At 42.8% G+C, this 9565-nt stretch overlaps 1 protein-coding gene across 1 annotated transcript in view; it reads right to left on the bottom strand.

Annotated features, from left to right (window-relative positions):
- FUNDC1 (FUN14 domain containing 1) overlaps positions 1-7884 on the bottom strand; it is a 20284-nt gene extending 12400 nt beyond the window's left edge. The window contains exons 1-3 of the mRNA XM_011938659.1: positions 7691-7884; positions 6832-6988; positions 2584-2659 (exon numbers count right to left, since the gene is read on the bottom strand). Coding sequence (XP_011794049.1) covers positions 2584-2659; positions 6832-6988; positions 7691-7718 — 261 coding nt within the window. The 5' untranslated portion in view covers positions 7719-7884. The remainder of the gene's footprint in view (positions 1-2583; positions 2660-6831; positions 6989-7690) is intronic.
- Between the last annotated feature and the right edge of the window lie 1681 nt (positions 7885-9565).

Consider the following 9565-nt stretch of genomic DNA (forward strand, 5'->3'; position numbering starts at 1 on the left):
AGGCTGAGGCAGGAGAATGGCGTGAACCCGGGAGGCGGAGTTTGCAGTGAGCTGAGATCGTGCCACTGCACTACAGCCTGGGAGACAGAGCGAGACTCCGTCTCAAAAAAAAAAAGAAAAAGAAAAAGAAAAAAGAAAAAATCCTGGCCGGGCGTGGTGGCTCACACCTGTAATCCCAGCACTTTGAGAGGCCGAGGCGGGCAGATTGCCTGAGGTCAGGAATTTGAGACCAGCCTGGCCAACATGGTGAAACCCCGTCTCTACTAAAAATACAAAACTTAGCCGGGCGCGGTGGCAGGCTCCTGTAAACCCAGCTACTCGGGAGGCTGAGGCAGGAAAATCGTTTGAACCCGGGGAGGCGGAGGTTGCAGTGAGCCAAGATTGTGCCACTGCACTCTAGCCTGGGCGACAGAGCGAGACTCTGTCTCAAAACAACAACAAAAAATCCCAAACTTCCTAGTAAAAATAATGGCCAAAACCTTCCCAAATATGATTAAAGACATAAATTCACAGGTTCAAGAAGTTCAATGAACTCTAAGTAATCAATCTCAGTGAACTCCATGTAATGAATGATCTAACACAATTATGAAAAAAGGGAAGTAACTACACTCAGACGATTGAGGGAGAGGGAAGAAAGTATTCAGGTATGTGAGACTGGGGGGAGAAGTGTAGGGAAAATAAAACAGTTCAATAAATGACAGCTAAATTTTCCTATTCCATAATGGGAAGCCAATAGTTCACACCTAAAACTGAAAGATCAAGAAATGTCCAATTAACTTGTTTAGGAAAAAAGAGATAACTACCTTAAGAATCAGTTAAGAGTTCAAAGTGGATGTCTCGGGGGATGGAAAAACGGGGGTAAGTGAGAGAGGTGGAGGATTACACCAACCTGTAACAAGCCTTGCACAACTACTTGGCCCTTTGAATTATAAGTATGTGTAACTCCAAAAAATTAAAACGAAGAGATTGTGTACTTTAAGACGGCAGTGTAATAAATATCTATTGGAAAACACTTAATATTGTTGCTAGAAAAGCTTTAAGTTCTAAATAAACTAATATTTATCTTTAAATATAAGAAAGGTCACCAAAATATGAAAGTGGGCCTAAAGAATATTAGGCAATTAGCCTAAAAGCCATTTGTTACTTTATTTCCCCTTTCACTTTCCTTCTACTGAGTTTTCAAGGTTAGTCATATTTGTGGGAAAAACTGGTTTGATGCAGACAGATCCTATGTTGTTCTGCCTTAAAAACTTCAAAGAATGTGTGGACTAAATGCAGAAAAGTGGGAGGTGGCAATGACAAAATGTGGATTTGAATGGTGCATATTGAGTGAACTGAAATGGACTTCTGAAAAACTGACATGCAGAGTGGATTAAAATATACATTTCTCTCCATTCTGTGAACATTTTAGGAAACTCTGCTTCAGTCCAGTACCCTTTTACACTAACAGAAATGACAACTGAGTCTTCAAAATAGCTATGGAATAAAATATGCTCTTGATTCCATATAAAACCAAGTCAAAATCAGCTTAAGTAAAATTATCATCTGTGCTAATGCTGGCATATTCATCCAAAGAACTAAATTTAGGTATTAATCATGTTCTTTTTTACCTCTTACCACAAGTAATAAGCAATTACTCCTAATAATGTCACCAAGAGAAAGAAAACATATTTTTTAAAAGGCTGCTTAGTGAACAACTCAAAATCTGTGCTTCATACACACAAATCCAGTCCCCTTATACTTAAAGCAACTATACTAGTTATTACATGATCGATGGCTTAGGTGCTGAATTCAGATTTTGGTTGCTATGAACATCAATCATTTTTAATCTAGTACAACTGACAGTTCTCTGCATCTTTAAAAGTGTTGCTCACATTCATTCCTAGAGATTTTCAATTTTTGGATTTACTATATTTGATCTTCAAGGAACGATTATTTTTGAAAAAATATATGCCAAACAGACATGAATGCCAGATAATGCCCTGATAAACATCCTCTAATGGTAAAGCATTTGTAGATCTTATACTTACAGGAATATGAACAAAACTAAAACTTCAAATCTACCTGCCTCAGATATAAGATTATGGATTTTTTTTGTTTTTTGGTTTTTTTTTTGAAACAGAGTTTCGCTCTTGTTGCCCAGGCAGGAGTGCAATGGCACGATCTCGGCTCACTGCAACCTCCGCTTCCTGGGTTCAAGTGATTCTGCCTCAGCCTCCCAAGTAGCTGGGACTATAGGCGTGTGCCACCACGCCAGCTAATTTTAATTTTTGTGTTTTCAGTACAGACAGGGTTTCACCATGTTGGCCAGCCTGGTCTTGAACATCTGACCTCAAGGGATCTGCCTGCCTCTGCCTCCCAAAGTGCTGGGATTACAGGTGTGAGCCAACGCACCCGGCAATGGCTGTCTTTTTAATAGCTGAGATCAAACTATGCTTAATAACTCAGAAATATTTAAATCGTTATCTTTCAAGACAAAAGTCAGCTTCCAAAACTCATTGTAGCTCTTTCATAAGCTGATGCCTAAAAGAAAAATTCCACCTTTTATGTAAGCAAAGGCAAGTGCTTAAAGCTCTGACATACCTGAAGAAGAAGAAAGCCACCACCTACTGCAGTTGCTGCAAGTTTTCCAACTTTCTGGAACAGAAATCCTGCACACCTTTAATCAAAGAAATAACAAAAGATGAAAACAATCAATTATGTACTAAATCCTCTCCCTCTTCTACTTTTCATTGCTTTCCTAATAAAATCTTATGTCTTCGCATTTCTTTTGATCACGTCCCTTACCTGCTCAGAAACCTTCTCAGAAACCCCTCAGTTATATAGGCTAGTTATATAGGCTAGACATTTTAGATTGTGCACAATCTAAAATGTCTGAAATTTGCTTCAAAATAAGGGACAGATGAGGAGGGGAATTTACAGAAAAAAAGAGCAGCTACTAAAATAATGACAAGTACTCAGGGGTTCACTACACTCCTCCTACATTTGCATAAGCTGAAACCTCCCATAATAAAAGTGACATTTTGCTTAATACAGTCAAGACGGTCCATACACCTGGCTGACCCCCACCTTCGGCTCCAGCCCCATTAACTTCCAAATAGGTCATCACCTTTGCTCAAGCTATTAATCTCCCTGCTTCTAGGGGTTTCTGCCTAGCTCTACCTATTTAAAGCTTTCCTACCCTTTCAGGTCCAGCTGTTGTTCCACTCAATGACTACACTTCAGCCCACATTTCCAAAAGCCTCCTTATCTAGATCTACCTATTTTTATATTAAACGTTTTTTGTGTCTCATCTACCCTGTGTCAGCTCATACTTCTTTCGTGATTAATTCGCTCCTTCAGTGAGCTCACATTCCCTTCAGCATTCCAGATCCACATTGTGCAAATGAATCCTATATTTCTAATCTAGCCTTTTGCACTGGGTTGAATGGTGTCCCCCTCCAAAATTCACATCCTTTCCAAAACCTCTAAATGTGACCTTATTTGAAAACAGAGTCACTGCAGATGTAATGAGTTCAGATGAGATCATACTGGACAGGGTGGGCCTTTAATCCGATAAGGACGCACACAGAGGGAAGACAACATGTGAGGACAACAGAGGCAGAGACTGGAGTAATACATCTACAAGCCAAGGAATGACAAGGATTGCTGGCAACCACCAGAAGCTAGCAGAGAAACATAAAACAGATATCTCCCTCTGAGCCTCCAAGAAGGAACAAACCCTGTTGACATCCTGATTGCAGACTTCTAGCCTCCGGAACTGTGAGAGAGTACATTTCTGTTGTTATTTTATTTTATTTTATTTATTTATTTATATTTTAGATGGAGCTCGCTCTGTCACCCAGGCTGGAGTGCAATGGCATGATCTCGGCTCACTGCAACCTCTGCCTCCCGGGTTCAAGCAATTTTCCTGCCTCAGCCTCCCGAATAGCTGGGATTACAGGCACCCGCCACAACACCCAGCTAATTGTTGTATTTTTAGTAGAGACGGGGTTTCATAATGTTGGCCAGGCTGCTCTTGAACTCCTGACCTCAGGTGATTTCATCCGCCTTGGTCTCCCAAAGTGCTGGGATTACAAGTGTAAGCCACCGCATCTGGCCTCCACAATGCTATATATTTTATCTCCAAAATGTTATTTGACTGTTTTCTCCTTTCCATTCTCAAGGGCATCATTACCTTGCTTCCAGAACATTCTTAAGGGCCCTCTAACTGTTCTTGACACCTCCCATCTCTCCTAGCAATCACCCATCCTGATAATAGTTTTAATTTTTTGTCATGGACCGGGCGCGGTGGCTCACACCTGTAATCCCAGCACTTTGGGAGGCCGAGGTGGGCGGATCACGAGGTCAGGAGATCGAGACCAGCCTGACCAACACGGTGAAACCCCGTCTCTACTAAAAATACAAAAATCAGCCAGGCGTGGTGGCACGTGCCTGTAATCCCAGCTACTCGGGAGGTTGGGGCAGGAGAATCGCTTGAACCCGGGAGGCAGAGGTTGTAGTGAGCAGAGATTGTGCCATTGCATTCCAGCCTGGGTGACAGGGCAAGACTCCATCTCAAAAAAAAAAAAAATTGCCATGATCAAAAGCCTACAGCTACCTACAGCTAAATAAAATCTCCTCAGCCTCCTATTCACGTCTTGAATTGGTCTAAATTGCTAACTTGTTAGATTAGTGCCTATTAACTGTTCCTCCTTAATATACACCACAATATCACATCAGTTTTACATTCTAAGAAAATTGCAAAAATTTACTACACTGAATATAGTCATTGCAACAAATCGCCTGTATAATTATTAGAGTTCTATTATACAGCTCCTGGACCAACACCTGGCTATAATCCAAATGTGTGTGTGTGTATATGTATATATGTGTGCATACATACATACACACATATATACATATGAGCCACCACACCTGGTCTCCACGGTTCTATATATACACACACACATATATACATATACATATATATACACATACACGTGTATGTGCATATATATGTATACACATATACATATATATACACACACACACATACACACACAGTCAGCTCTCTATATGTTTCACATCTACAATTCAACCAATCAGGGCACAAAACTTGAAAAAAAAGACAAAAAAAATAAAAAGTAACACGGATTTTAAAAATTCCATATAACAAGTATTTACATAGCATTTACATTGTATTAGGTGTTGTAAGTAATTAAGAGATGATTTAAAGTGTACGAGAGAGTGTGCAGGTTATAAGCAAATCCTATGCCTTTTTATATCAGGGACATGAGCATCTGCAGATTTTGGTATCCTATGCTGAGGGACGATTGTATTACCATAAACAATGTGCCCCTCAGTAGGGGAGTCATCAACAAAGGCTCAGAAAAGGGAACAGAAAAGGCAGACAGCAGCCACAATGTCCCTTGGACTGTGCTCCACAAGCATGTGTATCCATTGCTTGATGGCATCAGTCACTACAATGAACCTATCTCCTGCTGCTCTGTCTCCAGGCTTTCCGAGCAAACTTCTGCCAATGATGGGGCTTGATCTACAAGGAGTCTGGTCTCCAAGGAGAAACAATGAAATGACTTGATAATTCTATTCTCAATTATTTTTGAGTCTGTTTTAAGACTGGGCTTTAGGCCCTGACTGACATTAACCAATCACCCATGGCACCAAATTGTGGGCTTATTTAAGCAGAGAGCCATACCCTGAATTACAGGGCTAGAGGAACTATCAGCCTGTGGAGAATCATCTGAATGACCAGGCCCTGACAGGCATCTCTCTCCTAATTGCAGGCTTTTTTCCTGCAGCAGCATTAGTAAGTACATATCATGAATAAATGCCGCACCTCTGCAACACAGAATCTTGACAATGAGTATTTCTATCATAAAATGGCATTTGCAAAAAGGCATAGAGGAGTGTGTCATTATTCCAAGGTGCATGTAAAACACAAATAAAAACACTCGTTATACTTATCAAGTGGAAACATGTAAATATTTCAGTTAAATCAATGTAAGATGAACTTAAAAGAGTATCTAAGAAAAAATGCTTATGCACAAGTTAAGCACCCTAACTCCAAAATTTCTCTACAGTCACGAACATTTTCAAAACAGTCAAATTTGTTTCTGCCCCTTGTTATCTGGCTAGCCTTTTTATTGTAAGAACAGAATTAGATCCACAGTAGCCATTGTGTTATCACGTGGTCTGAAATGTTAACTGGTCAGGCTGATGGTTATTAACCACTTCTTAATGGACTCCACAATATTCCCAAGTAAGCAATCAGACCTTTAATTTCAACACAGAACTAATGTTCTACAGCTTTTTTTCAAAGAGTTATCATAATCTGAACGAGCCCCAGAAAAACAGAATCATCTGTATCATCACCAATAATTCATACTGAGCATTTTACACTGCTCTGTACAGGGCTGACAATACTAGAGGCCAGTTCTACCGTGGGAGTTTCTTAGGTTTTTTCAGTAGTTAGCACTGAATGAAATGTAAAAATTTACATATAATTAACTCATATATTTCTTCCTATCTACTATCACTGAATCAGATCCACGACATTTGCTGAACATGAGATTGGGGAAATTATATAAAGAATCAAAAGAAGGATGAGGAGGGAGGAGAGGAACAGCGGTGGGCATGGGGGAGGGGATCGCCAAAACCCAACAGGGAGCCTGGGCATGTAGATTACATCAATTTTAACTCGGAGAAAAGCCTCTTCCAGAATTAACAGTGTAGACCCACTGCATGTGCACGGTGACTCTTCCCGATGGATGAAAGGTCAGCAGTGTCAGGCCCCCAAATGAAATTTAATGAAAAAGACGTTGTTCTCACCAGCCAGTAACGCCACCCATTACAATCTGGGTAGCTACTGAGTATTTTTCTACCATAGGTCCCGAACTGTGGCCAAACACTCGATTCCACCACTGGTGTCTTCTTGCATACTCAGTTAAATCCAACACTTCATAAGAGTCGTCATCACTTTCATATTCTTCAAAATAGCAAAATGCAAAAAATAAATGTAGAGTCAATCAAAAGTCAGAAATGTCCCATACATCTTTTTAAATATCTGTTACAACTCATTACTTTTGGCCTACAGCTAAAAATGCCCACATGGAAACTACTGACTTTACTTAATTCCTGAGACCAGGGCCTCAAGAGTAAAGAGCCCTGCAACAATGACCCCCATCTGCTTTCTCAAAGGCCCAGGGACCAGCCTGGGGTCACGAAGCCAGGGCCAACTCAGAATGACACAGTAGTGAGGGGTCACCCCAACCTCCAAATCCTAGTAGGGTCAAGGTCAGAGCAAGGTCCATTTTCATCAGTGGAAGGAATGGGGGTGGGGAGGGGTCCTCCTCTGAGATAACTAGTCTGGAGCCCAGCGAAATCACTTGAGTCTAGACGTTTAAAAAAAGAAAATAATAATACATTTGAAGATGGAGACGAAGGGCCGGAGGTGAAGGTAAGGCAGGAGGTAGGTCGGGCTGTGCTGGGGGTGGGGGTGGCTCTCCGCTTGAGCTCCGCAGAGAGGGGAGGAAAAAGTCTAGCTCGGAGGGGGTGCTCAAAGGGGTTGCCTTAAAAAAAAAATAGAGTTCGAAGAATCCTAGGGCAGGGGAAGGAAGAGGTGCCATGGGAGCAAGGTCGAGAGCTGTGAGCCGCGTCCCAGATACCACTTCAGGCCCTCGCCGCTCACCTTGGGGAGGGGGGTTCCGGGTCGCCATGATACCGCCAGCGGCCAATTCTGGAGTGGTCCCCGCCCGCCCTCCTCTCCCTGGCACTTTAAGGGCCGCTCTAGGCAAGGATGGAAATCTATGGTCTCTTTTTTCCTCCTCCTACTCAAGGCGCGTAGTCCTGTCTCCGCCCCCTTCTCTCAGCGCAGGACCTTCTGCCTTCCGCGCAGGCGCGAGACTCCGGAATGTGGGCAGGACCGGTCGGATCATAGCCCCGCGAGAGAGTAGGGGACTTGTAGTCCATTGTCTTCTGCAACTAGGGAGGGGGAGGGACCGCCCCTCCTAGAATTTCGATAACTCGAATTTGATTATTTTGTTTTAAAGAGCCTTAAGGGCTGAAGGTATGGGGGGAAGGGCGCCACATGGTGGTACAAAGGGAAAACCAGCTGGGTATTGACAAAGACTGTCTCCTTGACCAAACTTTAGTCATGAGGCTCCTCTGAGCTGTTTTTGACTGAGTCTCCTCCTTGGGTCGTCTTTGACCTGCCAAATTTCTGCCAAGGATCCAGTTAAGTCAGTTTAGTGGCAACTCCCCCACCCTTAATATCGAATCACCCTCAATATCCGATCAAATTCCTCAACCCCACCCTTGATATCTGATCACTCTGCCACCAGCAAAAATCCTGTTAAATTGACTTAGCAAGAATACCTCTACCCCTCATGTCTGCTCTTGGTAATCTTCCACCCATTGATCCATTCACTCTGATCATTTACTATAAATTCCCTGCTATATTCAGAGTTGAGACCCATCACTCACCCCTATTGCCATAGTCTTTGTTTTTCGAGAAAGGGTATTGCTCTGTCACCAGGCTGGAGTGCAGTGGCGCGATCATGGCTCACTGCAGCCTCAAACTCCTGGGCCCAAGAGATGGGCCCACCTCAGCCTCCAGAGTAGCTGGGACTCCAGGCGTGCATCACCACTCCTGGCTAATTTATTTTTATATTTTGTGGAGACTAGGTATCCCTGTGTTGCCCAGACTGATCTTGAACTTCTGGGCTCAAGCAGTCTTCCTGCCTCTGCATCCCAAAGTGCTGGGATTACAGATGCGAGCCACCATGCAGGGCTATATTGCAATAGTTTTGACACCTATTGCAATAGTCATGAACAAAGTCTTCCTTACCATTTTAAGAAGTGTCCCATAGTTTTTATGTCAGGCCCATCATGTGCACACTGTCAGAATAATTTTTTAACAGTATTTTGAACACTCTACCAGAATTCCAATGCTTGAGGGAAAAGGCTTGTAAAAGATAAGAGAAACCCTGTTTCAAGCCATACATTTCTAAGGGCGCAAGGGCTCACAAAGGGACCAAAATTTTTCTAATGCCCTGCTGCTGGAAATTGGAATCTGTTTACCTGCTCTCTCTCTTGAGTTCCTGCCAGGAATCCAAAGGAGGTAAAGAAGGGCCTAGAAACCTCGTAATTCCTGACCTGGCAAGAGGACATAATTTTTTAGTGTCATTCTTTTGTTTCTTTGCTTGAGACGGAATCTCGCTCCATCGCCCAGGCTGAAGTGCAATGGTGCAATCTTGGCTCACTGCAACCTCCACCTCCCGAGTTCAAGTGATTCTCCTGCCTCAGCCTCTCAACATCCCAAGGAGCTGGGATTACAGGCATGTGCCACCACGCCCAGCTAGTTTTTGTATTTTTAGTAGAGACAGGGTTTCACTATGTTGCCCAGGCTGGTCTCGAACTCCTAGCCTCAGTGATCCACCCGCCTGGGCCTCCCAAAGTGCTGTGATTACAGGGGTGAGCCACCGTACCCGGCCAGCATCATTCTTATTATTTAAATCTAACAGAGCAACAAGGTCAAGGTCTTCACCCAGAAACCCCATGGGAT

The sequence above is a fragment of the Colobus angolensis genome, unplaced genomic scaffold (assembly GCF_000951035.1).
Source record: "Colobus angolensis palliatus isolate OR3802 unplaced genomic scaffold, Cang.pa_1.0 Scaffold176, whole genome shotgun sequence".
Classification (NCBI taxonomy): Eukaryota; Metazoa; Chordata; class Mammalia; order Primates; family Cercopithecidae; genus Colobus; species Colobus angolensis.